This window comes from Corvus hawaiiensis, chromosome 6 (assembly GCF_020740725.1).
Source record: "Corvus hawaiiensis isolate bCorHaw1 chromosome 6, bCorHaw1.pri.cur, whole genome shotgun sequence".
Taxonomy (NCBI): Eukaryota; Metazoa; Chordata; class Aves; order Passeriformes; family Corvidae; genus Corvus; species Corvus hawaiiensis.
Genome location: NC_063218.1, coordinates 56,060,897 through 56,088,183, shown reverse-complemented (window position 1 = coordinate 56,088,183; position 27,287 = coordinate 56,060,897). Strand labels below are relative to the sequence as shown.

The window sequence follows — 27,287 nt, the reverse complement described above, 5'->3', positions numbered from 1 at the left end:
TGGTCTCAACCAGTGGTGCCACAGTTCTCTGAAATACTGACCCCCTGGGGCTCCTGCCAGTTGCTGGGCCATGAGAATATGGAATTAGTGACCTTCTTCCTCTGCAGCACAGACACTCATCCATGCAGGAATATTTGTGTGTAGTTCACCACAGTGCATCAGCTTTGCTGCACTAACAACTTCTGTGGGTGTTAACCCCGTGTTCCCTTCCAAAGACTGCCCTGGCTGAGATGTGAATGTCCATGTGCTGTGCTTCCTCCTTCCCAGGGCTTCCCAAGAACCTTCTCTGGTTCATTCTAATGAAGATTTAACATCTCCTTGTGCTGATTTCACTCAGCTGTAGAGCTTGTGCATGTAGAGAGCTGCATGTCTAACCAGAAAATTCGTTTGCCTAACAGTCGTGCTTGGTAGAGGAACCCTTCTACTGACAGAATTTTGTATTTTCCATGAGATTCCCAAATAATTCATGGTATTTCAAAGGAAAGATATGGTGGTATGACAGCAAATCTAGAGCTCAGCAGCGTTCAGCTTCTAGAAGTGTGTCCTGTCCACGTTGAAAGTGGATGAAACTGTCCTTGATTCCAGTGGCAGAAGAATCAAGCCCTGTACAGAATCTGTGGGCTACATTCAAGGAAAGCACTTAGACTGTATTTGAATGGAAACAGTAACAATCCTTCTGCAAAAAAAAGTTACTGCTTTATCAGAATTTTAGGCGGTCTTCTCAAATAAAGTTGAAAAATGATGTCAGTGTACTTGTAGTATGCTAGAATGCATATCCTAATTAAACTGCAAAATTGATCTAATATGTGCTTTTTCTACATACTTTATTTGACTCTCACCACTTACCATCGTAGAGGAAGTTTATAGGAGAAGGCTAAAAGAAAAACGTAAGCCCTGCAATTCCCTTTTGCTTTATCTCACTGTTCTTTCACACCAGTTGTAACTCAGATGCATTCTGCAGCAATAATCCCATGTTTGTTTAGATTTGGCTGTCTAATTGTAATACACACAAGACACTGCTTTCACTGCTTGCAGCAGGCAGACAGCTCCTTGCCCTGTTCAGTAAGATTTCACTTCAGAAATGAAGGTCAGAGGTTCACAAATCAAGTGGTTGGACTTCAAAGGGATGTTGTCAAGGTTAACAGAGCCAAAACTTAACATTTTATTTGCACATATGTAAACCCCGTTTAATATCCTGAATGATGGCTTTAATTGAAAGCCTTTCTCTTTGGAGGGGCTTTTTTTTTTTTTAATCACTGCATTAAATTTAAAAAAAAAAAGTCTGAATAAATGTTCCCGTGCTTGATGATGTTAATGAATATTGTAAGTAAAATTTGCTTTAGTGTGCTTAAATCTACCTTGACACCAGTCCTTTTTGAAGTCTAATATTTACAAAGAGAAATTAGCAGGACTGAGATTTTTCTAAAACATCTTCCAGTTGCTTGCACACTGCCTGCTGGCTTTAGTTTTTGATTTGGCTGTGCCTGTGCATGTCCTGTGTCTCTTCTGTGAGAAAATGCCTGCGAGGTTCATTTACATGCTTTAAAACTTAATCACTGCAAGGTGTGCACTTTCCAGAATCCCTGCAATAAAAACTAATTACAGCTTTTTCAAGTAGTTTAGCCATGACATTGTATGTTCAACATTCAGTTGTAAAACCTTTTTTCACAGATGCTCTCTGGAAATATTGATTTTCTTTCCCCTCTCTCCCTTCATGCCTGCTGCCATATCTGTTTTCATGGTTTTTTGTGAACAAGTGGGTCTGGTTTAATGTCAAACTCTGAATTCTGCAAGTGGTAGTTACAACAGATGAACTATTTCAGGTTCTGTCTCCATCACGCTTGGTTTAGTCAAGAAGTGGGACTATTGTGTAGACAAAAATGAGAGGTTTGGTTCAGCAAAGTTAGGACATGATTAACAACCTCATACATTTTCAGAGAGTGTGTTTTAATTGACTAACATTCCTGGATAACCTCTGTCACTAAATTGTGTGTGAGGAAATTCTCCGTTAGCTCGTGATGTAGATTTTAACCTAGTTATTCATACTGAAACACTTGCGTAAATAACCTTTTACTGAATTTCCTTGTATCAGACCAGTTTTTTGTTACTTTTCATTCCCAAGTTCATGAATGTCCTTTAATTGCTTCTCATAAGCTGCCAAATATTTTTTTCTCAGATGGAATATATTTCATTTTCAATCCCACTTAAAATTACTTCCTTAAGTATGGAACAGCAAACACACTCTCATCTTTTGCAAAACAAGATTCAGTGTTTCTTTTCTTTTCCACTGCTTGACTTTCATAGTTTAAAATAGTATTATGTAGTCTTTTGTAAGCAAAACCAGGATGGTTGTGTTGTGCAATGCTTTTAACAGCACAGCTTCTGAAAAAATCGACATTAAATGTAGTTTAGTAGTGCACTGGCCATGCCACTGACTTGGCTTTGGTTACTAGTAAGAACATAGGGAGAGTATCCCAAGACATCTATTTACAGTAAATACAGCAAGTTTATTTCTCTTACAACATTTTTAAACATTTTTAGACCAAGAAGTTCAACGGTTGAAGATAGGAATGGAGACACTATTGGCTGCAAATGAGGAAAAGGTGAGAAAATAATTCTTGTTCTACATATTAAGAATGAAATTATGGGTTTGAATCTCTGAACTGTTCCAAATAACACACTTTCTATAAGGACTAAATTAGAATTGTAGTTTTTATGATCATAAATCAAGCCATGGGATTTTCCTGTATGGTGGCACACTCATATATGATCGAATAGACAATAATACACATCCCTAAAAACTTCCTTTAGTAAGTGGGAAATCCAGACAGGTACCATTAATTCTGGAGAACATTAATGTGGCTCAAAACATTTATTTCTCAAAAAAGCCGTAATGTCAAACCCCTGAGGTTTCCTTACATCTGTAATTTCATATTGTCCTGCAAATATTGTGTACAAAGGCAAATAGCATTCCTTACAAGGCATGTGAGAGACTTGAGCCTGTTTTCGTGAAAATCACAGAGATGTAGTACAGTGTTTCTGTGTTTAAAAACGAAGGATTTTAAATGTGATTTTATTTATTTAATGTTTTCCACAGGACCGTCGAATAGAGGAGCTGACACTACTGCTAAGCCAGTACAGGAGGGTCAAGGACATAATGATTGCAGCTCATGGTAAAATGTCTTGTGAATAATTTCCTGATTTTATTTCAAGTTTATGTGGTGTTTCCTGTGACCACTATGACCTGTGACCATTAGCCAGGTTTTACAGCATAAAATGGTATTAGGAGAACTCATTTCCCTTCCACTAGGGAAAATCCTGACAGCTGACAAGTTTAGTATGGAAGGAGAAACTGAAAACCCACTTTGCTTTGCTGCATACAGTTCTGTGTATTTAGGTTCAAAATCTGGGGGAGGTTGTGGGGGAAACCCCCTTGTCCCATTTCTCATTTACACTGTAGGAAGTGGTGTGGGTTTTAGGACAATCTCATTTTAAGTTGCCACCATGCTTTTGAGCACTGAATTTAACCTGGGAAACTTGACCTTCTGAAAGGACAGTTTTGTTCCATGCACATCATCACATTAACAAGCAATAACAATATTTTTAGGCCTTGTATGGCAGAATGGAAACTTGTGTTTAACACACAAGAATAGGGAAGGAGAGTAAATCTCTCTCTGAATGTTCATTAAATAAATAACTAAAAAGGAGCAAGGAGCAAGCCATGGTGCTCTGGATTATTGAGCTGATAGTGCAGAGAGCATGATGGATGGTGTTAATATACACTGGCTTGGATACTCCCTAGAGTGTAAGTTAAACACAGTGATGCTCAGCACAGTAAAACAAATAAACACCCCAAACGCAAACCTGTGTGGGACCTAGAGCGTATACTGAGATCATCCACACTGGGGAGTGTACTGTGAAAGACTGAGAGTAAGAACAGACTATCAACCTCAGCTTGCCCCAGAACACCAAACTGTGAATTGCAAGCGGTTCAGAAGCTGCCTCATCAGCAGCTCAGGGGCTCCCAGAAGAGCACAGCGTGCGGCTGGAAGTGGTAAATGTGTTGTTCCAATATAAATCAACTCGGTGGGAAGTCAGAGCCCAAAGGACGGGTGGGAAACTACAGGCATCAGGGAAAGACTGGAGGGGAATTCAGAGGCCAGAGAATTTAGACAGTCTGAGATGGCCCTAAAAGTTTTTTCTTTACCAGTTTCTCTCCCTTTCTACTTCTACTCTCTAATGCTTTCAGGCTCTTCTGTCTCTGGTGGCAGTGAAGAGGAACTCGAGGCAACTTTAAGGAAGTGGAATCTTTTGAATAACTCTCAAGGAGAATTACTGAAAACAGAGGTACAGGTGTTTCAGAAGCAGGTTCTACTGTATAGATGATTTTTTTGCTGTTGGTTTCTCTGTAGTAAGGTAGATGAGGGTTCAGAACCCTGGCCACATTTTTGTATTTCTTGGTATGGGCACAGCAGATTCAGCATCAGGCACCAGAGTTACAGACTTGAAACTCTTGTATTTTACCCAGGCCTCTGCAGGAGAATTGTCACCAGCTGTGCTCCCTCCAGTGCCACACAAAGCCATGGAAATCAGGCAAGACCTTTCTTTCTCATGTTTCATGTGGGTTGTCCTAAATTGTGTTATTTAGACTGTTTAACTGTTGGCATCTTGTCTTAACTGTTCTTGGTTTGCTGTAGTTTTGGGCACTTGTGAAAGCTGTGCTTGTCATGCTGTGCTTAGCTGTTTAAGGTTTCAATTATAGCAATAAATCAGCATTTTTATATATCAGAAGATACATGTGCTCTAGCCCTTAAAACCATAAAATTTCTTTCTATTTTAAGTGGAAGCATTCCAGTATCTTCAAGTAATTTAACCTCTCCACAAGAAGAATCTTTGGAAATCACGAACAGGTAAGAAAGAATAACTGTCATTGAAATGTAAAACATTTTTCCTTTTTAAAACTCTAAATGGTGCACATTGCTCACAGAGAGTTACTGCTGTGCTTGTTAAGAGCTCTAAAGTCACCTATAGATACAAGGCTAAAGCTGCCCATAGGCCTGGCTGTCTTTTGCTGCTGATGAGAGGATGTCTTGTTCTGACTTCATCTACTGCAGTTTTCAATGCCATGATTTTAAGACTAAAAATACAATAAAATAAATGAATCTCTTAATTCTGAGCTATGTTTTATGCAGACATTATGTGATCTGTACAGCTGTTGCATCAGATGCTGGTGATATGCAAAAAAACCGTGTTGTATTAACTGCTGATTTTTTCCTGTCACTTTTTCAGGGTTTCACAGAAAAAAAAGTCAAGTAGTTTAGAAGACTTGCAGAGTGAGTCCTTGGAAAAGGTTGGTTTATTTGTTATCACAGCTTCTGGTGTTTAATGTCACAACTAAAAGACAAAGATCAAGTATAAATATTCTTTTTGTTTCACATATAATAACTTTAACTACCACTAACTCTCTATATGGGGAAAGAGTCCTAGTGATAAAACAGCTCAGGTTCGTTTTCCACCCCATTGCCAAACTGGTTGACACACCCATATGGACACACCTTCAAATTCAGTTTTTCCCCTGAGAGAAGAAAAAAAATATTTAAGAGAAATACCAGAAATAATGAGAAGTCATTTTGTTAAACTGCAGTATTATTTTGTTTATAAGGTTTTTTTAAAATATTTTTTACTTCCAAATCACTAAAAATATTAAGGCAGCTAATCCTGAAAGTAGCTAAATGTTGGGACTGGGTATTTCCACATAGGATTCCTTTTTGAGTGTTTGCATGTAGCTATGAGTGCAGTTCCCTTAGCTTTCTATTACAAGTGACATTCCTGAAGATGGCAGTGATGCAGCCTTAGTTAAAGCAGCAGGAGCACTGTTGATACTTCAAAGGCTTTTAATTCCATTCGGGAATAAAATGTCCCGGTTTGCAGAGTCTTGTTACATTGTGCTCCAGAGTCTTGTTTTGTCATTATGTACACTGTTATTTTGCTACACTTTTGTAATTCGGCTTTTTGACACTGTTGTTGCTTTCTGTACTCAAATTAGGCCTAATACCAGGGCACCTACACCCAGTAATGCCATTTAGACCAGATGCCAGTACTATGATTGCTCCAGTTGTTGACTTTAAAAAATTTTTTCTTAAATATTCTAGTATTTGTCTCGAATTGCTGGAGATGACAGTGACCAAATAGAATGTGTGACATTTGTGCTGCATTCATTTCATTGTGGTCACACATATGTGACAAATCAGAACGAACATTTCATTCCATGAGGAATTGATGAAGGTCTTCTTGTCATAACTTTTAGTTATTTTCTTGTCTTAAATCGAAAATCTGAATTTGTCTCTGTGATATGCTGTGATAAGGCTGTGCCTACACATTTATGCTGTAAAAGTGCTCTACCCATAAAATCAGAGTCCATAGAGGAAGAACCTACCAAGGATATGAGAGAATTGTAGCAACCCCTCCCCAGGCTCAGCAAGGCATTTGAATTGTGTGCCCTAATTTAAGCACAGGGCCTCTTAATGAAATGGCTGAGCCCTCGCTGTGTGTATCAGTGAGTGGCTAAATGTGAATATTGCAACCAAAACTAAGGCCCAGAAGCCTTGTTTTGCTGACACAGCATGACAAGACAGCTTTTTGCATTAAGTCCAAGAGAACCTGTGCAAGCAGCACTGCTTGCTGGAGTTACTCTGCCTTGCTCAAAGCTCAAATTCCCATTGCTTCCAGCAATAATAATAATAAAATAATAAACCACATTGGTGTCCTGACCTAACCGTGGTGGAATTTTTATCACTTGGTTTCTATCAGAGCTCCTTATGATTTCAGCTGGATCCATAGAGGATTGTGTGTGTTACTTTATGTCAGTTGTTTCCATATTGGTCTCACTGTTAAATGGCTGTTATGTTCCCAGCTCAAAGTCAGTCTAAAGGGACCACCCAGAAACGTGAAAGAGCAAAATTCCTTTGATCACAACAGAACTTAAACAGGAATTTTGTAGAGCGGGGAATGAACAAACACAATTAGTATTAAATATTGGATTCAAATGAAATGAAGAGGTAACAGTCCTTGTAATATATTGTCCATACACTAAGCAGCACCTCTGTAGCAATAAGACTGCATTTGATGTTCCGTGTATGTATGTTAATACTAACATTTGTCTGTTGCTTTTTTCCATAAAACTTTGAAATTGCCCTCCCTGAAACTCCGTAGTATGTAGATGGAAAACCAGCACAGCCTGTTGTAGAACAAGAGGTATATTAAATGCAACCTTCCCTAACAATTCTCTGTTGTGATGTGATGTGCTGTGATGGTATGGCTGGGTTTGCATTTTATAGTCTTTTTGTCTTTAAAATGTTTGCATAGTTCCAGTGCTGACAAACAAAAGGGGGTAAGGATTTGAGAGGGAAATCTTTTGGGTTTTACCTTTTATCTAAAAGTTTGTTACATGAAGCTGAGGTCAGTCAGTCTCAGAATATACACTGCTAATGTAAGACACAATTTCTCTACTCATACAATATTTGAGATGTACTCCTGCAGTTGCCAAAAAGGAGCAGAAGTTGAGGAACTGTGCAATCTGGCCTGCAGTTGTAGTATCCAAAGAATCCTCGAGGCCTTGGAATAAGAACAGATAAAGCAGTGGTTATCTCATTACATTTTTAATGTATCATCCTGTCACAGACAACGTTCTGAAACAATTTTGTTGGAATAGGGTTACTAAAAAGGAGCACGCTATATGTTCCTCTACGCTAAATGTGGTTTCCATATTTCCAGTGCAAAGTTTTCCTATGAAACCTCCATTCAGATGCTGAGACATTTACCAGTGTGAGTTTATTCCAAAGCACACACTGGCTGTACACCGTTACCACTGTCGATTGGAGCTGCAGGTTCATTGCTTGTCTCAAAAAGCATCTCTGTCCTATAGTTTTCATCCAGAGTGATGCCTCATCCATCTTTTCATCTGGATTCAGTGTTGAAGAAATCCCAACAAGCCGTTTCCAAAACTGGAAGCAAAAGCACCTCTGTGAAACACATGCTTTGCCTGAAAAAGTAACTTATTAGGCTCAAAACTGTCCGATTTATGGGAATATTTCATGTACTCTTGTACAAGGAGAATAATGCTCAAGTAGATGATCACTGGAATGCAAGGAAAATTAGGTTCTGTAATAGAACTGGCAATTATATTTAGTTGTAATTATTTTTTAAAAAGCTTCACATTTACAATTCTGTCTATACAAAGAGATTTTCATCCTTACAAAAGTTAGATTTCTGTACCCTGACTTTGGTGTTGATTTTTTCACTGTTACTAATGGTGGTGGGAAATATGTTAGAGAAAATTTGAGGCATAAAAATGCTTTTGGGTTAAATTCCAGTGAGATACGATTGTGAGGCAGAAACAGTCTGGTGAAAAATAGGGGGAAAAAAAATGATCTGAGAAGTAACTAAACACATTTTAGGCACTATCAAAGTTGACCTTGAAAATATCAAATGATTAAACAGTGCCAGGGTCCTATAGGAAAGGGAGACAGATAGAAAAATTCTTACAGCAAAACCAGGTAACATTTAACATATATTTTAAAGTAATGCACAGTGGCTGAAGTGGGAGGAGCAGATGGGGGAAGGCAAGGCTATGTCTTAGCTAGAAAACTGTCAGCTGACTGATGGGTTTAAATTGAGTTATCTGTAAGCAGGAACGTGCAGGGAGTGTAGGAGTCATTTTGAACCATACTTTTTCTCAGCTTTAAGAACACTGTGTACTGGATTGCTAGTGCTGTGAGCGATTTGATTTTGTATTTATTTTCTCTTTCCCTCTTTTAAAAACAACAGAGTAAGCCAGTTGTGAAAGGCAGCAAGTACCAAACATTGCCAGGAAAGCTGCCCCGGCCCCTGCAGAACGGAGAGCAGGGAATGTATAACTCCCCAGACGGATGTGGCATGAGTGACAACGATGACAACGGCATCCCAGGCCTGAGTATGTACCTGTGCCTCTCCCAGAGGGAAAATCCCGACTGTTTGAGGGATTGGGACACAGCATGGGATAGAATCTGCTAGGCCAGAACAATGCAGCATGATGTTCACATGGTTCAGTTAGGGAATGCTGTACTACTTTTATTTTTTAACAAATACCAAAAATATTCCCATAGCTCACAGCAGAGTGAAGGATCAGTTTAAGTTAGAGGGGTTTTTTCTGTTGCATTTGACAGTACCATTTGAAACTTTACAATACAATTATCAAAAACGTGAACATTTTGGGTAAAAATGCTTGTATCAGCACTGTTGGTTGCTGTAGCTCACGGGGACCCACAAGTGAAAATTTAACTTGCTACCATGCACAGAAACATCCGTGGGTTTTGGAAGTACAAATATATTGTCATTCCACAACCACAGCCCTGTGGAAGCCTGTATTAATTTCCTTTCAGTGGCACCTTAAGCACAGATTTACTGACAAAAAGGTGTTAAGAGTGAGGCACAGGACCAGGTATTTTTCTAGGACCGAAGAGCTTGGGAGTTCAGGCACAAGAGTATCCCTTGAGATTCTGAAATCTTCCTACACTTTAAAAGTCACAGTGGAATTTTTTTGTTTGGCTGCTGTTTTTTCTTCGGTGGGGGTTAGTTTATTTTAAGGCCTCGTGGTCCCGAAAGCTGCTAGCATGCTGCAATCTCAAGATTGCAATAGGTTGTGGTTGTTTAGGGGTTTTGAAAGAGCTTTTCTGTGATTGCAACTTTGTAGGCAATGCATGAGCCATGCTGTTATGTCTTTAACTGCAGGATTATCCAAGGATGGGTGAGCTTGTAAAGGAAAATGTTCTTTTTCTAGAAATAAGCAATGGCTTCTTAAATACACTGAGTTGAGAGAATTTTTTCTGCAGGTTGGTTTGTTTCTTGCATGTGCAGCAAAGTCATTACACCTCCAGTTCTGTATTTCAGAGCAGTCTGATGCAATCTTAGCCGTTGCTTCATTTCAGATACCCTGCAGGCTTCGTAGAGCTCTGTAGTATTTGCTTAAAGTGCTAAAACTGTCCAAGAATAGTTAGAAAAGCCCCAAACAGATCCATTATCATCTCTGTCTGCTTAAGATGATCTGTACAGAGTTCTTGGGGCTTGTGCATATTCACTTTCATGTCAAGCATAACTGCTTCTTTTCTTTTTGTTTCTGCTTTTAATGCTTAGCTTAACTACTTTGCCCTCCTGTAACTTTATTTTGCTGGTGTTTTGTATCTTCTTTGCTTCTCCATCTGGCTTTCTGCTTCTTGGGATGACTGAAGATCGCGTCAGGAGTGTCAGTGCACCCGTGCTAGGTACTGTATCCAAACAAGATGCAACTTTAACACCATTTTGCTGCTTACTTTGTTTCTTTCCTTTCCCCCTCCTTTCCCCTATGAAATACTAATCCCAACTGGGCCCTCTAGATTGAACTTCTTACATGCAGTACTGAAATGAAGTAATAGCTCCTGCTGTATGGCGTTCACATGGGATTTCTCTTTATTACACTTATTCCTGGTTTCATTTTCTTTTCATTGAAGTTAGAAAAATTCTCACTGATTTTGATGGAAGAGTTGAGGTATTAATAGCAGGCAAGAAGACCTTAAATGAATTCAAATAATGTAGTTAAATAGGAAAGACTGAAATAACAAAATTATTTCACCCAATGTTTTATTCTTTTGGTTTGGGTTTTTTTTTTTTTTTTGGTAACAAATGTACAGCTGTTTTTTCACCTTCAGAGCATGGGGGTTTTTTTAAATACAAGAACAATTTTATAGGTGTCTGTACTTTTTTATCATGTTCTGCATTTAAACATCAGCCTCCCAGACAACAACTTGATCAAAAATTAGTATAAAATGTGACTATAACACTGTTCTTAACCCAGGAGAAACAGAGAACATGGATGCTACGGTGGTCTCGGATGACCTTTCACCTCTTTCTTCGGGAACGGATTCAAGCCCACAATCTCCATGGTCTCCAGAAAACAGAAAGAGTCCAAAAGGGATCAAGAAAATCTGGGGAAAGTAAGGTTATATTTTTTATTCACTGTCAAAGCATTTTAGCTGAGAAATAATCCAATTCCCTGCAAAATCTCCAATTATCTATAGCAAGAATAACCTAAAATCTGGGGAGAGAAAGCAGTTCTGGGATTGCACGAGTGTGTCCTTAAATACACACATAAGGTGTGGAAAAATGGCTGGGAGTGTTCACAGCGTCATGCTCTTGAAAGAAATAAGGCACTGCTGTCTCTTACTGCTATTAATTTAGCATGCCAGTAGTTTTATTAGCCATGAAAAATTAAATTCTAGCAAGTTGTCCATTACAAAAGACACCAGGTAAAAAAAATTAGAGAAAACAGGAAGAACGAAAAGCAGGGCACGGTTGCACTGGCTTCGGGAACAGCAGCCATTTCCAAGTCTGGATTATTAATTGGATCAAAGTGTTATGGCTGCTCTGTGGAGCTCTTTTTTCCCCCTCCAGAGTTAAGTCCAGACTGAATTTCCTAGAACTCCTTGAGTTACCTCTGGGATTTGGCATTTGTGGTTCCCAGGGAGATTACCAGAACTGTTAGTTGTCACTGTAGTTTCCATGCAGAACAAACATCCTCTGTCACCAGCTAATAGTCCTGTCGTGGCACTCTTGTCTTGCAAGAATACGAAGAACTCAGTCAGGTAACTTCCCTGCAGACGACCTGGGCCTGGCAGAGTTTCGGAGGGGTGGTCTCCGGGCAACAGCTGGACCTCGCTTATCCCGATCCAAGGACACCAAAGGCCAGAAGAGGTAATGGCTCCTCCCTCCTCTCCCTGGCACAGCCTGTCACGTGTGGCGTTGTTAAAAGTGCTGAACAGCCAAACCCTCCTCTTGGGAAATAGTTTTCCCAAGCACTTCGGTCCATGTGGAATTCCACAACAGCTGGGAAGAATTTCTCTGGTAGCAAAATCATCCTGAGAATCTCTCTGCCTGTGCTCCTCCAGCTGCAAGTCGCAGCACTCACTGCTTGGTGGAGTGTCAAAAATTTTACCTTGTTAAAGGACAAGGAGAATTATCATCTCCCGTGGGAATATCTGCATAATGATGAGGATTCAGCAATTCCTTTTTCCCTCTTTTCAAACAGAAAATGGGAAATTCTTATCTGCCCTGCAACTGTTCACAGGTTGTGGCTGGGCTGCCAAATTCCCAGGACACCCAAGAACAGAGCACACCAACAGATTTGCTGCAGTCCTGCCTCTGGCAGCACGATGAGCTTTCCAGTATGGACATTCATTCTTTCCTTTAACGTCTTTTCAATGTTTCTTGTGCTTTTCAGTGACCACAATGCTCCTTTTGCTCAGTGGAGCACTGAAAGGGTTTGTAACTGGCTTGAGGACTTTGGCCTGGGCCAGTATGTGATTTTTGCCCGGCAGTGGGTGACGTCAGGCCACACACTCTTAACCGCCACACCTCAGGACATGGAAAAGGTAATCACTGCTTCTCTCTACCTGTTGATTCTGTCCAGCCAGGCCTCTCCAAAGGTAGAGCCTCTCCATTGGCTCTACCTTTCTGAAACCCACAGTATCAATTTTGAAAGCTACCAAATGAGGGAAGGAGCCAGAGGCAAGGCAAACTCTTTGTTAATGGTTTTTGTTGCAGGAAATGGGAATAAAGCATCCACTGCACAGGAAGAAATTAGTTTTGGCCATTAAAGCAATAAATGCAAAACAAGATGAGAAGTCTGCGCAACTTGATCATATCTGGGTGACACGTAAGTGTTTGAGCTCTCATGGAATTGTTTGGGAAGGAATTTCTCCCCCCTCTATGACAGGGCTGCCTGATACACGTTTAAGCAGTTACCAAATGTCTTTTAAAAAGCACTAAGTTTTCACCATAGTAGAATTGGGGATTTCTGTGCTGTTCTTGACATCCAAATATGCAGCTTGTGGTATGCTCTTCCATGGAGAGCTCTGTCAGACTGCAGGGAATTAAATGGGTGGGCTCAGTCTAGGAAGAGCTACACTATGCTGCAGAGGATGGGCTCCTGTACTGTCAAATATCATGAGGGTAGTGTGGACAAAGCTCTTCGGTGGGGAATTGCTTTTGGCTGTTCTCAGGAAAGGGGAATAGGTAGAACGAGCTACTTGAATGCCTCAGAAGCCAGGCCAGATGAGAAGGGAGAAGGGCTTCATTCTCACTGATCTGGAGTTGGTTCCCCACTGTTCTCACATCTGCAGGATGGCTTGATGACATTGGCTTACCTCAGTACAAAGACCAATTTCATGAATCCAGAGTAGATGGGAGGATGTTACAGTACTTAACTGTGGTAAGTACAAACCTTTTTCCTCAGTTTAATCAAATCTGACCTCAGAATAAGCAAAATACTTTACAATTTTCCTTTGAATGTGAGCAGTTAAAGAATTTTTGCAAGACGGAAGTAGTGCCAGTAATAACTCCTTTGTGCTGCCTAGTGCATGGAATCTGTTCCTAAGGTCCATAAAACAAGTCATACGTTAGGGCTAACTTCTGCAAAGTCTTTTTTCAGTATCACGTAGCACACCACGATTAAAAGTAAAATGACCTGTTTAACATGTAACTTCTGGAGCATGTTGTTCTCCAAAGCAAGATAGCAATGATATTCAGTAAAGCAAAAGCAGAAAATCCAGTGGTTTGTACAGCTCTGACCACATTCGCTGCACACCACGAACCACACACAGCCACCATGTTTTCTTCCCATTCTCCTGCCCAAGCCTGGATAATTAAGGTCTGGATTTGCCTTAAATAGGCTATGCTCCTGCCTATGGTGCAATGTTAAAAAAAATCCCCAAAAAACCAACAACAGAACCCCCAAACCTCCACCCTAACAAAAACCAAACCCTCTTTAAAGTATAAACCTTCATCTTACGTAAACCACAGTCACTGTAATGTTATATAAAACTACACAGCAAATTTAAACTCTGTGTACTTGGGGAGAGAGTATCTGTTTTGGTGCGTGTTCTGTGCCACCTAAAAGTCTTTCTCCTTCACAGAATGACCTTCTCTTCCTGAAAGTCACCAGTCAGCTGCACCACCTGAGTATTAAATGTGCCATTCATGTGCTGCACGTCAATGGCTTTAACCCCCACTGTCTACGCAGGAGGCCAGTTGAGGAGGTAAAAGAATGCTTAAATAAATTAATTGAAGCAAGCACAAATGACCTGGTCCCAGCCAAAGGGGACAGAAAGGCAGCAGTGTACAGTGATACAGTAGAATTATTGCCACTGGGGACTTGCACCCAAAGCAGCAGTTATGCCACTTGTAAGTTGAATCTTATGCATTTCTCTTTAGAAGTTATTTCCATAGTGGAAAAAAAGTTAATTCAGCTTCCAAGGGAATAATTTGGAATTACTTGTCTTTGCCTGACCTCATTTTTAAAATCTGTGAGGTTTTTGCCTTACCTGATCAGCATTGCTTTGCCTTAGTATTACGCACTGCCCATAACACTATTGTCAAAATGTTCCCTTGTAACACCTGTAATCTGTAATCTCTACTGTTGCACTACTAGATGCAACACAGGGGGTTTCATCAGTACTAGACCAGGTCTGGATCTCACCAGAGGCTGTTTGAAGGGGCCTTGAACAGAAACAATCCCTTAGTCAGGGAAGAACAAATGCCCTTGGAGGAAGAGGAGGGAGGCTGTTTTTATCTGCACTGAGGATGCATGCTCACACACTCAGACAATGCAGGCTGTGGTGCAATCACCTTCTGTGCTCCCTCCAACAGAATAACATCTCACCTTCCGATGTGGTGCAGTGGTCCAACCACAGGGTGATGGAATGGCTCAGATCAGTGGATCTGGCAGAATATGCACCCAACCTTCGAGGCAGCGGAGTGCACGGGGGCCTGATCGTAAGAATTTACCATTTTACTATGTCTCTACTAAAAATTGAAGGCTGTAATATGAACCATATTTTATCTGATGTTCATCAAGCAGAAGGAAACAAACACATCTGCAATAATGACAGCATGATCAGGCCTTCTAAGGAGGCTCTTTATCTGATCCATGCATCTTAACATTACAAAGGAAAACTAAAATAAAAAAGGAACAGCTAAACCACTTTTTATAATCAAAGCTGAGCTGGGCACAAGTGTTTGACAGCAGCACATAAAAGGAAACCTGACCTGTGCTGTGCGAAAGTTGCTTATTGCTAAGGCATCACAGAGTGTTTCTTTGAGTGCTTTACCAGAGCTCTGAGCCATGCTAAATAGCCACCCTGAAATCACAGCAGTCAGGAATGACATTTTTTTAATTCAAAACATTCAGAACTACTTGCAGCTCACTAGTGTCAGAGTTCTGAAATACCACGATTCCACTGCTGTCGAATTTTTGCAAAAAGGAAGTAGTAGAAATCTTATTGAGTTTATACTCTGAGTAGAGCAGAAAATTCTGAAAGCAAACTTGTTCAACCCAAACAAATGTATGGTTTGATGATAAATATAAATATATATTTGCCTGATCACGCTCAGCATTTTTTCTTGGCTCCTTTCAGGTATTTCCCATTCAAACCCCAGTGAGTATCATGAGTGAGCTATAAGAGGTCCAGTGTGGACAGATACTTAGTGAGAAATCCTCTGCTAAGCACTGTAGCAGTTTCCTATTGTAAATATTTCTATAAAAAATAAATATCCTGCCCTTTTCCCAGATTCTCGAACCTCGCTTCAATGGTGACACGCTGGCCATGCTCCTAAACATCCCACCTCAAAAGACCCTCCTGCGCCGCCACCTCACCACCAATTTTAATGTGTTAATTGGGCCAGAGGCACAACAAGAAAAAAGAGAAATCATGGAGTCAGCAGCACACACACCTCTGACCACCACTGCCAAAGTTCGGGTAGGTGCTGCTGTCAAAAAGGAGAAATGTCAGTGTCAGACTTCTCTGCTCTGAATTATAAAGAAAATAAGGGACAAACATGGGCAGGGAGAGCTGAATTCTAGAAGGAGTGCTACATTTCCCTTAGTTCTAGATACCAAAGCTTTTACTATGTATCTGTTTAAATCAGCTCCTGTAACAAGCATGCAATCTGTTCTGTCTTTTCTTAGAAGGAACACCATGTAAGTGCATCTAACATCAACTGTAACTCCCCATTTGAAAACAAACATCGTTAATTCACAGTCTATGTACTTGAATGACCAGGGTATAGTAGTAAATGAAAAGAGGGGAGTTTGAGTGCTTGAAGAACAACCTAACTCGTCTTACTCAAAACTACTTGTGTTGACTCCTTGTTTTAGCCAAAGAAACTTGGATTTTCGCATTTTGGAAACTTAAGAAAAAAGAAGTTTGATGAATCAACAGACTACATTTGTCCTATGGATACAAGCCCAGCTGCTACGAATGGTACTTCAAAAAACTATGGTGGCTACAAAGGACTTAGTCCTTTCACTGACAGGGAACTGGATCAGGTGGGACAGACAGACTGATGCCATGCTCATCTCATCCCCTCCATGCATTCCAAAGCTTGCCAATAACCAAATGTTCCCCTATTATAAACTCTTTGCTACATCTGCATGAACTCACTGAGAAAGCATTGGCTGTGGACACTGGAAAGAGTTCCAAGCTAAGAATGTTGGGGTATTTTTTTTAAATCGACATCATAATAAACTCATCCATCCTCAAGCCCTTTTTCAGGACTACGACACCTTTACACTGCGAAGATCGAGGTATTTTGTCAGTCAAGGGGGTGGCTGCAGTAAACACAAAACTTTTGTACTTCTAGCTTTCATAATCCTAGTATGGCACACTATTTTTTTTCATTATCTTTACAGGTGGTTTTTAATGTAATGAATTCATTTGGACAAATTTGTACAAAGCTATATTAAAGTACAACTGGATTGTATTTTTTACAGTAATCAGAGAATCCAACTGAATTTTTCTTTCATTGTGTACAGTGGGGAGTAGTTCTGCTTAGACAATCTATGTGAAGACAATGCATCAGGAATGAACAAATTATTAATAAACCAATAGTTAATTCACTTTTGTTATGTAGTAGTGAACTTGTGAATGAAACTGTCTAGACAACATACAGACAAATGATGAAGACTAAAAGACACCAAATTTTATTTCAACTTTGCTGTTGTGTAAAGGGATGTAAACCCTGAAAAACGGAGCGTTCCTGGAGCCTTGTGTGAACTTTGGCAACACACAAGAGCCACACAGAGGCAGCTACAGTAAACTGCCCATTCTCCAGTGACATAAAAACAGTTTAAGCCTGATAAGAGAATGGTCACAACATTGAAAAGACTAACTGTGAAGGTAATTTTTTCATTTGCATGGTTTAGTGCATCTAACATTTATGTTCATTAGCTAACCGTGGTCTCTTTCAATGTACTGCTCCTACCTAGGGAGAATACCAAACCCTGACCGTGATTAAGTATGGATGTCCACTTGCTCAGCTAAGAGTTGTGAGGGAATGCATTAACTTTGAGCCAAGAACTTGCACTGTGCAGTTGTTCAAGCATGACAGAAAGACTGGATTCTTCTCTAGGAGCATGGTCTGTCTATTAAGCATGACTTCTGAGCATGTCATCCATGCAGGAAATCGCAATGCCCTAGAACTGGTAACATTTCTATGTAAAAAGAGGTAGGACTGTATCAAGGACTTCTTGCCTGTGAAAGAAGCCTACCAGAACTATAAATAGTGTCAGACCAGTTGGAAAATATTACTTTGTATTGACAATATCAGTTAAGCTCTTTCTTTTTGCTTGTGAATTAGAGGCCAAGTTTCATGGAATCAATCTTTCTTAATCAGGGTCCACCCTTCCTACTGTTAAATGCATTTTCACATACCTTGTAGCACAGAGGCATTTTTGTTAAGGAGCTCTTAAACTTATCCCAACTTCATTTGTCCAGGCACAGATTCCTCCCAAAGCTGCATGTAAAGTGAATAAAATTGCACATACTGTCTGATTTGAACTAGTTCCTGACTGCTTTTACAGATGGAACACTCAGAAGGCACAGTAATGCAAATAGGGGCTCTTTCCCAAGGCATAACCCACCTTACGGTACGTACTCATTCCTCTCTTGGTTTAAAGCCACAAATGTGTTCTGCTAGAACTCACTGAAAGCTGGTCATTGCTGGTGGTAGTTAAGAGTGAGTGGGTCACTGTTCTAGAACCTGGTGGGAGATTCAGTACAAAAAACTCTGCTTTTAAATTGCTCCAGAAATTAAGCTTCATTTAGGCCTCTTTAAGTTTTCATGAACTCTGCTGTCTCTTTGACTCAATGACAGATATTCATCCCCTTAAATGAAAACAATTCTTCAAAGATTTTGCAGGTAACCACCTCAGTCACAGCAAAGGCCAGGAATGAGGTACAGACTTCGGAAAATTTACATGGGCTAAAACTCTGTGGAAAACAAAACAAAACACCTCACTTCTGCTTTTTCATCCCATAGAAGCTAGTTTATTAAAAAATAAAAATAAGTGACTGAAAGACATAATGAAGAGTTATGTGATACAGTTGAGTTGCATGCCACACACAAAATCTCTAAGAATTTCCTCAAGCAAAGTTTATTTAAAGCTATATTGAAGAAATTCCCTTTGATTGTGTGTGGCTCTCACCCCCTCTGTTGTGAGCCTGATCTCACTGCAGCTGTGTCTCTGGGAGCACAGGCCTCTCGCCAAACACCCTCACTCCTCCCCATCTTGTTCTTTCAGACCCTGCTAAGCCAGGATGAAATGCTGAATGACAGCAGGTTTTTAACACCGACCTTTGAAGACTGGAGATGATGCTTCAGCATGACCAAGAACATGACTCATACCTCATGCCTGTCAGGAGTGGCCAGGAGCAGCTGGATGCTGTGGAGCAGGAAAGCTTTCCCTCTTTGCTGCCACCTCCCACGTAGCATTTCCTGTTGTCAGTGTAGCCACACATTACAGGTAACTCTCCTCTGTGCTGTTTTTCCACATAATGTAATAGGAAACAGGTGTTGGGAGAGGAGTGGACTCATAGCCAGAGTCTGGAAAGCCAAGACTGGCAGTGTTTTACCCTTTTATTCAGTTGTCTTTTACATGGTATGTTGATGTATTGTTATCTGAGAGACCTTTTGTAATTTTTTATTTTTATAATTAACTTGTAGTGCAGGAATCATTAATACATTATTGTACCATGTGGGCTAATCAGAGCTACCTGGAAATTCAGAGGGATGCTGGTGAGAGCAGCAGTAATGGCTCACTCCCTGCTCCTGGGGTCTTGCCAGACTGGTCCCCAGAAAGGATTTCAATCTCTCCTCCCTTTCACTAGCACATGTCCTGCCCTCTTTTTACCTAAGTCAGGGCACTGTGGGATGGGAAGAATGGAATATAGGACTGTCCATCAAGCCCTTGCTTTTATTAGGATGACAAGCTGCCATGTTCACAAATCTTTACCTAAGGCAAAAACAACTGCAGCAGGAAATTGTAACTCTGAGACTACCAGGAAAGTACCAGAATAAAACAATGATTTATTTCTTTAAAACACCTGACAAAATAAATCTGCTGCTGTTGTACTGGGCTAGACAGGACTGCATCAGAGGGAAATATGGCCTCTTACTCTTTGGGGGGCTGAGGGTGAAGCTGGCACCTTTACAGCAGCAGTTACTTGTGGCATCTGTTTACATGTCTGTCTCATGTATTAATGAGCTATTAACAAGCTCTCTTAGTAAATAGACAAATGCCAGAAAAATAATCTCCTTAATTATAGGGAAAAGGACTTTGTACAGGGCTGGTTTGCATTACTTTCTCCTTGCTGACTATGGGTGTTGCTTTAGGTTCTAACATAGCCTGAGGGCAGGCCACTGCTAGCCACAACCCTCCCAAATAAAGAGGGAACCTCCAGGGCTGTCCAGAGGATGCAGCAAGGGCTTTTTGAAAGCCACCTGTGGTGTTTTTTACAGGTGATCTATCCCAGTCCTCACTTCATGAATCTCTCATAACAGACCGTGCCTGCACTGTATGGTCAGGTATGAGAAACTAAACACATGATTTTATTGTCCAAAATGGTAAAATCAAGGCAAATTCTTTCCAGTCACTGAAAACTGAAATTAAAAAAAAAGGAAAATCCAGAAGAACGAGAAATAAGTCTACACATCAGCAAACTACAAATGTTTAATGTTTAATAAAAGGTATTAAACATACCAGTCTGGCAGTGCAGTCAGTGCTAGTGAGCAGCTCAGGTACCATGGGCATGTGAAATACTTTGTCAGCTGAATTAGCCAACTGACTTGTTACAGCACTGCAAATGGGATTGGCTGCTCCAGCAGCCCTGGGATATTCCAAACACAGTGCTGTATTTAAAACTCAGTGTGTTGTTGTGCTAACTTGGCTGTGAATAGTCAATCTACAAAACGATTCTTTTTTTAAATATATGTAGTAAGAAACCCTAATTAGCCTAACATTGGTAGAAATGCTTATTTTTTTGACTGTTATGAATAAATTCTGGATGTTCCCCTCTCTCTTGCTGACTGTGGAATGATTTAACACAAATACATCTGGATGTCCTCTGATCTTAATGTTCTTTTCTTCAGAATTAATGTTTTATACTAACTTCAGAGGTCAGACTAAGTAACTTCCATACAACTCAAGATGAATTCTCAGCTTCTTAGTACTAAAATACACAAGGTAATTCTGAAGTTACAAACCACAGAAATTACATCAAGGAATTAAAAAAACACACACACACAAAAATGCTGCACAGCTACACATCAACTGTTCCTGTAGAAAAATATGCAGTACTTACAAAAAAAGTATCAGGTGACATCAATGTTAATAAGCAAATGTACTGCTCTTGGGATAGCCAAGTTTGTCCAGGTTGGGCTGACAGGCAAACTGAATCATTGGTGGTGGCCCACACATGAGAATGAGGGTCTCACTGCCAGGGGGAGGCAGGTGGGCTTTCATCATGTCTGCAGTGACAAAGCCAGAGCTGTACTTCCACTCTGGAACAAAGAAATTAATTCAATTAGTTTGAACCTCTGTACAGGCTGAAACCTCTTTAAACTTCACCAAGTAGCTGAAGAATCAAGTTATTGCACCATCACTGCAAGCCAGGAGAGGGTTAAATTTCTCACTCAGCTCAAACCTAGTGCTCCCCTTCCATAGGGACAATAAGCCTATAGATAACAAGGATCTGGTTGATAAGACATGGAAGTCTTAAAATAATAAATTATAAAATATAAAAGAAATGAGCAGGTAGGAATAAAAAGGAAGAGTGAATCAGCTTTTCCAGTGAGGGGAGGTCACCCAGTGGCAGGGAGAGGTACTGAGACTTGTACCACATTTTTCCACTGATTCTGGTTTTTTTTTTTTTGAGATAGAGTGGTGAAGTGACAAAGTTCAGTGATAACAAAAGTTCTGCCATGTAGTTTAGTGATAAGAGAAAACAAATTAAAAGAAGAAATTCATTCTAAACTATTTCAAGCAGTAGTAGTATTGAATGCATCAGCCATTTGAAGTGAGCCAGGTAGGAAAATGATGCCTTTATCTAAACACATGGCAGCTCTGTTTCACCAGAATCTAATCTGGAGCTGCTGCAAAACAAAAGATGTGTACATGATATTTACAGGTATCAAACAATTTAATGCCAACAAAATGCTAACACAACCTGATTTGGAAGATAACCCAAAACAGAGCTAAACTTCTGATGAAAATTCCCAAAAACTGAAATACATGAAAAGATGCACTGAGTCACATGCCTGACCCAACTGAGGTTAATTGTGAGTTCACACTTTGTAATGCCCACCTGGTTTAGATCACTTTTTAAAACAGGGTGAGGGGTAAGGTTTGTTTCTGAGGAGTCTCAAAGTGTAAGGCAAGAACACTTGATACCACTCTGATGTCCCCTTGAGCAAGAGTGAACCTCTGTTGCACAGGGATGAGCCAAGGCATTTCCATGTGTCCCTACCTTTTGGAGGTCTGTCCAGTGTGTACCACAGCACAAACTGCTCAGGATGCCTCTTGGCAATGTCTTCTAGCTCAGCTCTCAGCAATATATCATTTTCTGTCTGCAAAATGAGTCTGTTTAGCTCCAAACCATCCCAGGAGCCCTCTGATGGGAACTCGTCTACCATTCACAACAAATGCAGTGATAAAAATTATGCAAACCAAGAAAGTAATTTGGTTTTTCCCCCTTCCATGATAGCTTTTATCTTTACAGGCTTCTGTAAATTAAGAACAAACTGTGAGGCTTCATAGCAGCCACCTAAACACAGTCCTAAAGATGGCAATTAGAACGACTTTTTAATCCAGGCCAAAATCACAATGAGCTGGATTTGTCCCTGACCCTGGCAAATTTATCCCTGGGCCTGGAAAATATGACCCTGAACGACCAGTATGGTGAAGGTTAACTGTACAAACAGATTAGTGGAAACAAATCCTGTTTCCTTGAAACCAGTGAAGGAGTAAGATAAGCAGAGGGATCAGGATCTGATCACAGCATTTATTCCCAAATACAGGAATTCAGTGAAACTATGAGGAGACACCTAAGTGTGAAAGAGTATGAAATACGTGCCATCAGTTTAAAAAGCTCAGAGGCCAGCAAAAACAAGTGGGCCATTAGAGAAGAACAAACAGATGGGTCAGAATACTCACCTGGTTAGCAAAAAGGAGGTAACATTTTGTGGAGTCCTTAGGATCGTTTGTGATCTGACGGATCAGCTGCAACATAGGAGTTATTCCTGTTAAAAACCAAAATTGTTAAAAAATGGGTATTTCTTTCTATGGCTACAGTTTTAATATTAATGCTGCCTTCCTTCAGTCTTCAGTGGGAAGCCTGGTTTGCACAGGGCTACACATCTCTGGATTTCTAATCCACACCAAATGCAGAGGTTGGGGGTTTCTATTATAATAAATGGTTTCAAAACAAACCCACAATTCTTGTATCCAGGGCTTTTCTCTTCAGCATTCTCTATCACATCATTTTACCCTCAAAACATTGTCCTAAAATATTTTTTGTCACTGATGAAGTGAGTTCTCTGAGGTCACAAGGTAAATCAATATTCAAACCCTCAGGTTGCTGTTCCCCAGGACTAAACTCAAGCCGTGGAATGCCTCAGTACTGCCACCACAAAAAGAAATTAATGAAAAGAAATGCAGGTGCAAGTGCTCTGCTACTAAGGTACAGTGATAGTCCTCACATATATCCATAAAGACATTTTCAGTGTCTAAACACTCCATATGATGGGATTAGTTTTACCTGTTCCTCCAGCTATCATCCCAAGGTGCTTTGCAAACTTTTTCTCTGCTTCAGACTTCTTACTAGGCTTGATAAGAAAGGTACCTAGAAGAAATATTCAAAACCTTTAGGTACATTAGTTTCCAAACAAACATGGGTACAAATTCCACAGGAATAAATTACTAGAGCCGACCAATTAATTAAGGCAAATCATTTGGAAATCCCTCACTTCCTCTGAGATATAACAGATTCATCAGGAGATTGCTGATCACAGGAGGTCAGGATGCAAAGAAGTGCTGAGCACTCGGCCCTCTGGGGTGAGACTTAAGTGCACAGCTCCTCTCAGCTGAGATCAGTGCAAAATCTTTTACCTGTATCCTACAAGAGGAACTTCTCTGAGCTTATTTCCCCACAGTCAACTCAGACCTGGTTTAATTATGAAATGGAGCTGGCTCTCAGTCAGCAGGTTATTCAGTAACAGCACTGAGATTCTCAGTGGGTATTTTAGGCCACAACCTTAAAAAACATCTAGAGCACCTCCCTCCATATGTATAGCTGAGGTATTATTTCCAGTGCAGACTTCTCAGTCATTTAATGCAATAGCAATTTTTTCAGACTTATAGTCCCAGGAGTGAGACAAGTATTAGTTACTCCATACACAAAATAAGTACAAAGTACTCTTTCCTGTCATGTCAACTCTGACAGGCTCATGGTCATGTCTAGAAAAGTTGTTTTTTCTCTTTTCCACTTAAAAAAAAAAAAAAGATTCTCTACAGTTGTCAAATTTTATAAAACGCCACTGAAAATAACCAATAACTCCCTTTTTCTCTCCCACCTTTGTGTCACAGTACCTATCCCCTTGTAGACAAGGAGTCCATTTGGCCCTCTGAAATCAATGGTATCTCCAATCTTCATGTTATCTAGATACTGGGACATCTTCCCACCTTCTGGAAACTTGGGGTTCACATTTTTGTGGTAGACCTGTAAAAACAAATTACTTGCATGTTATCAACCACTAACTTTCCTGCAGACAGTATTACAAACTGTAGAACACAATACTGCAGGCCTGAAATTCAGCACCTGAGAAAGAAATCGAGGCAATTCTTAGCTCTCAGTTGTCTCTTGAGCCTTGCAACAGGAAGCAGCCAAAATAACTAAAAGGTGCTGTTGGGCACATCCCTCTGCTCCCTACAAACAGCCAGGGTAACAGGAATGGGTGGCAGGCAGATTATGTGCTGGTGCCCTCATTTCACTATTGCCTTATGTCTCACCCCTTTTTTGTAGCTGCTCCTTCTGAAAATAGCATTGCTGCATCTTTTCCTTCTTAAGACCTTGCCAGACACTCAGCCACACAACAGCTTTCTCAGCTTGCAAGGCACATAAGAAGCATTAAGCAGTTCATAACAATTCACCACACTTATAACATGAAGAACAGAGCATGCACAAAAAACCCCTGGATTTTTGCCTAAGGACAAACTCTATCATAGAAAAGGATTAGGAAATCCAGAAGTCCTGGGATCAGATAATCCTGCATCCCCTAGCTTAAAGGATTTTACTTGTTTTCTGCTTAGAGCTGTTAGCAGTAAGCATTAGCTGCAGCACAGGCATCTTGAGGGAGAGAGATCAGTATTCATGCACTGCCAAATAAAAGATACTAGGGAAGTTCCTAAAGTATTGCCAGGGAAGTGATTCTCTTCTCCATCTACTCTACCTCTGCCATCCCTCAGTGCCACACAGCAGATACACATGATGATGAAAATGAAATTTAATGAAATTTCAGTGAAAGAAGATGAAATTTGATGACTAAATCAAAACAAACCATTTCACTAAAATGAAGTACTTGCCCTCCTTCCAGTTAGCAACTTATCTGTATTAAAGGAAAACAAAATTTACCTTTATAATTAAATCAACATAACCTTTTGTCTCATCACTGGAAACTGGGGTATAGGCTCGAATCACCAGATTACCATCAATTTTTGCAGAAAGGTAAACATGTTGGCCTGGGGAGAAAGAATTGCAATCTGATTATGTTTGTGATCCCTGGAGGACAAGAGAGAAAGGCAGGTATTGTAACCTGCCATGCATGCAATGACAGAGAAAATCTTTGCCATGTAAATGCTGTATGAAATGTGCAGTTTCTTCTCTTTTTTCAGCACAGAGCAGGGATCTCACAGGAAGTAATATGGTCATACAGTTTCAGGATCTTATTCCTAAATTCTTAAGAATGAATCTGGATAAACATAAGCACTGGAGGGTACATCTCAGTTAGTTTATCATTTGTCTAGTTAATTCAGACAGTTCCATTACTCTTTCCCATACAAGCCAGAAGAGAATTTGGAGAAAGACAGCCACCATGCAAGGACACACAGCATGGAATGGGGTGACCCCAACACTTGTCATACAGCACAGGGAACTGCCAAACAGGGCAGAACAAACAGAGCCACATCTGCAGATCAGGGAGAGAGACGTCCCCCTGCAGAGATTATCACTGATTCAAGGTCCAAGGTTCAGTGCTATCAGTGTGCCAGGGTTCAGGAAAGAAGGCCAATCCTAGACTGAAATTCATGCCACAGAACTCCAGATGCATGGAAGTGTGTGTGAAGGTAAGTGCATGCACAGAAAAGGCTCTAAATATTTCAACATCTTCCCAGGCAGCAGTTTCTCATTGACAAGCATGACTGTATTTGCCAAAACCATGAGGGCAATTGCCAACAGACTGAGGGGACCAGGTGGAAGTAGAATGCAAATAAGAAATATGAAAAAGCTTTGACAGATACCACTCTTGCTTATATCCTGACTGGTGATGGATTCCATCAGGCTCAGTTCAGTTTCACTGCTCCATTTCTAATCTACACCACACACCTGGACAAAGCACACACAAAAGATCAGAAATACAACCCCCTCTGGGAAACCTGACATTTCTCTCTGAGACAGCAGCATTCAGATGCAGCTTTCAGCTCCTTGCTTTGCTGGGCCTTAAATTCTCTAACAGTCAGAAGTCCAAGAACTATGAGAAACCAGAAATACAAATAATTGTTTCCAATACTTACCTACAGGTAATCCTAATATATGACTTGTTGAAGGTAGCCCAAATCTGAATTTCTTTGTATCGTGACTGATTTCCTAAAAAACCAAAGTTAGAATGAGGTCAGCATCACCACTACTTTGAATTTCAAACTCTACTCAACACAATATGCTTTAGTAAGCCTGCTCTTTGTTAGCATGCAAGGCAAATGCTGGGAAAGGGCACAGAAACGGCTGTGAAAAATAAAGTTTAAATAAATCAAGAGTTGTAGAAGCAGCTTTCTCCACTTCCACAAGGAGCGACTGTTGCTTGCCTGCGCAATCCCTACAGCGCCTTCACATAGACAAAACCAGGAAACCCTGTGCCCAAGGCCAGTGAGCACATTCCATGCCTGTGGCCAAAGATCAGGCAAGACAGGGCGTGCAGAAGCGCAGGCTGCCGGGCCTGCTTCTCATGGTGCACCCAGACTGGAATCGAGGGAAAAAACACAGCCACGACTTGAACATGCAAAGCACCGGGAAACAACAGTCCGCAGCGTGGCATAAACGCTTTTACGCATCCTGCCCTACCCTGGGAGCATCACAGGGTGGCTGCAGGGGCCACAGCCATCCTTGGGGGGCTCTGCGCCCTGCTCTGGGGATTCGATGCCTGGGGCAGCCCTTGGCCAAGAGCCCCTCAGGCCAGTGGACCTACTGCCCTCAGACCCGCGATGTCCCACAGCCCTCAGAGCCGCGGTCACCTCCTTGTGCAGCAGCCGGAGCGGGTACTTGGCGAGCGGGTCCTGCAGGGTGACGGGGCCGCTCGGCCTCCGCGCCGTCCCTCGGAGCAGCAGCAGCAGCAGGGCGGACGCCGCTACCACGGCCACGGCGATGGCCACAGGCGCTCCCTGTGAGGAGGAGAAGGGCAGGCAGTGAGGGCACGGCGGCGGTGAGGGCACAGCCCACCCCAGCCCCAGCGCAGCCCGGCCCCTCACCGCAAGTACCTCCATGGCAGCCCCCTCGCCCGCGGCTCCCGCCGCTCCAGCCGCGCTCATGCCCGGCCACGCAGGGCCCGCTTCGGGTCCCGCCTCCCGGCTCCGCCTCCCGGCTCCGCCTCCCGGCTCCTCCTCCCGGCTCCTCCTCCCG

The 27,287-nt window shown here is 41.2% G+C and overlaps 2 protein-coding genes across 19 annotated transcripts in view; one reads left to right on the top strand and one right to left on the bottom strand.

The window, feature by feature from the left end:
- PPFIBP2 (PPFIA binding protein 2) overlaps nt 1-20,421 on the top strand; it is a 99,547-nt gene extending 79,126 nt beyond the window's left edge. For 11 of the 16 annotated variants that reach the window (XM_048308082.1, XM_048308073.1, XM_048308077.1 and 8 more), the window contains 21 exons: nt 855-887; nt 2,542-2,603; nt 3,098-3,173; nt 4,250-4,347; nt 4,529-4,593; nt 4,842-4,910; nt 5,290-5,350; nt 7,213-7,254; nt 8,827-8,971; nt 10,266-10,298; nt 10,868-11,006; nt 11,635-11,763; nt 12,290-12,440; nt 12,613-12,724; nt 13,191-13,279; nt 13,983-14,105; nt 14,716-14,841; nt 15,636-15,824; nt 16,223-16,393; nt 17,927-17,992; nt 18,647-20,421. In XM_048308082.1, the coding sequence (XP_048164039.1) occupies nt 855-887; nt 2,542-2,603; nt 3,098-3,173; nt 4,250-4,347; nt 4,529-4,593; nt 4,842-4,910; nt 5,290-5,350; nt 7,213-7,254; nt 8,827-8,971; nt 10,266-10,298; nt 10,868-11,006; nt 11,635-11,763; nt 12,290-12,440; nt 12,613-12,724; nt 13,191-13,279; nt 13,983-14,105; nt 14,716-14,841; nt 15,636-15,824; nt 16,223-16,393; nt 17,927-17,992; nt 18,647-18,718 (2,051 nt within the window). In that variant the 3' untranslated portion in view covers nt 18,719-20,421. The remainder of the gene's footprint in view (nt 1-854; nt 888-2,541; nt 2,604-3,097; nt 3,174-4,249; nt 4,348-4,528; nt 4,594-4,841; nt 4,911-5,289; nt 5,351-7,212; nt 7,255-8,826; nt 8,972-10,265; nt 10,299-10,867; nt 11,007-11,634; nt 11,764-12,289; nt 12,441-12,612; nt 12,725-13,190; nt 13,280-13,982; nt 14,106-14,715; nt 14,842-15,635; nt 15,825-16,222; nt 16,394-17,926; nt 17,993-18,646) is intronic. The other 5 variants (XM_048308078.1, XM_048308075.1, XM_048308086.1 and 2 more) reach the window with 3 other exon arrangements.
- On the bottom strand, nt 7,643-27,282 carry LOC125327966 (NADH-cytochrome b5 reductase 2). Of its 3 annotated transcripts, none has more exons than XM_048308094.1 (10): nt 27,146-27,282; nt 26,903-27,049; nt 26,189-26,261; nt 25,032-25,138; nt 23,990-24,119; nt 23,160-23,243; nt 22,556-22,641; nt 21,870-21,969; nt 20,706-20,904; nt 7,643-8,003 (listed from the first exon to the last, which is right to left on the bottom strand). In XM_048308094.1, exons 1-9 carry the CDS (start codon nt 27,194-27,196, stop codon nt 20,732-20,734), a joined length of 951 nt encoding a protein of 316 aa, XP_048164051.1. In that variant the 5' UTR covers nt 27,197-27,282; the 3' UTR covers nt 7,643-8,003; nt 20,706-20,731. The 3 variants fall into 3 exon arrangements, with proteins under 3 accessions (XP_048164051.1, XP_048164050.1, XP_048164049.1); XM_048308093.1 differs by lacking the exon at nt 7,643-8,003 and adding an exon at nt 16,529-18,884; XM_048308092.1 differs by lacking the exon at nt 7,643-8,003 and having other exon boundaries at nt 20,057-20,904.
- Nucleotides 27,283-27,287: the final 5 nt, after the last annotated feature.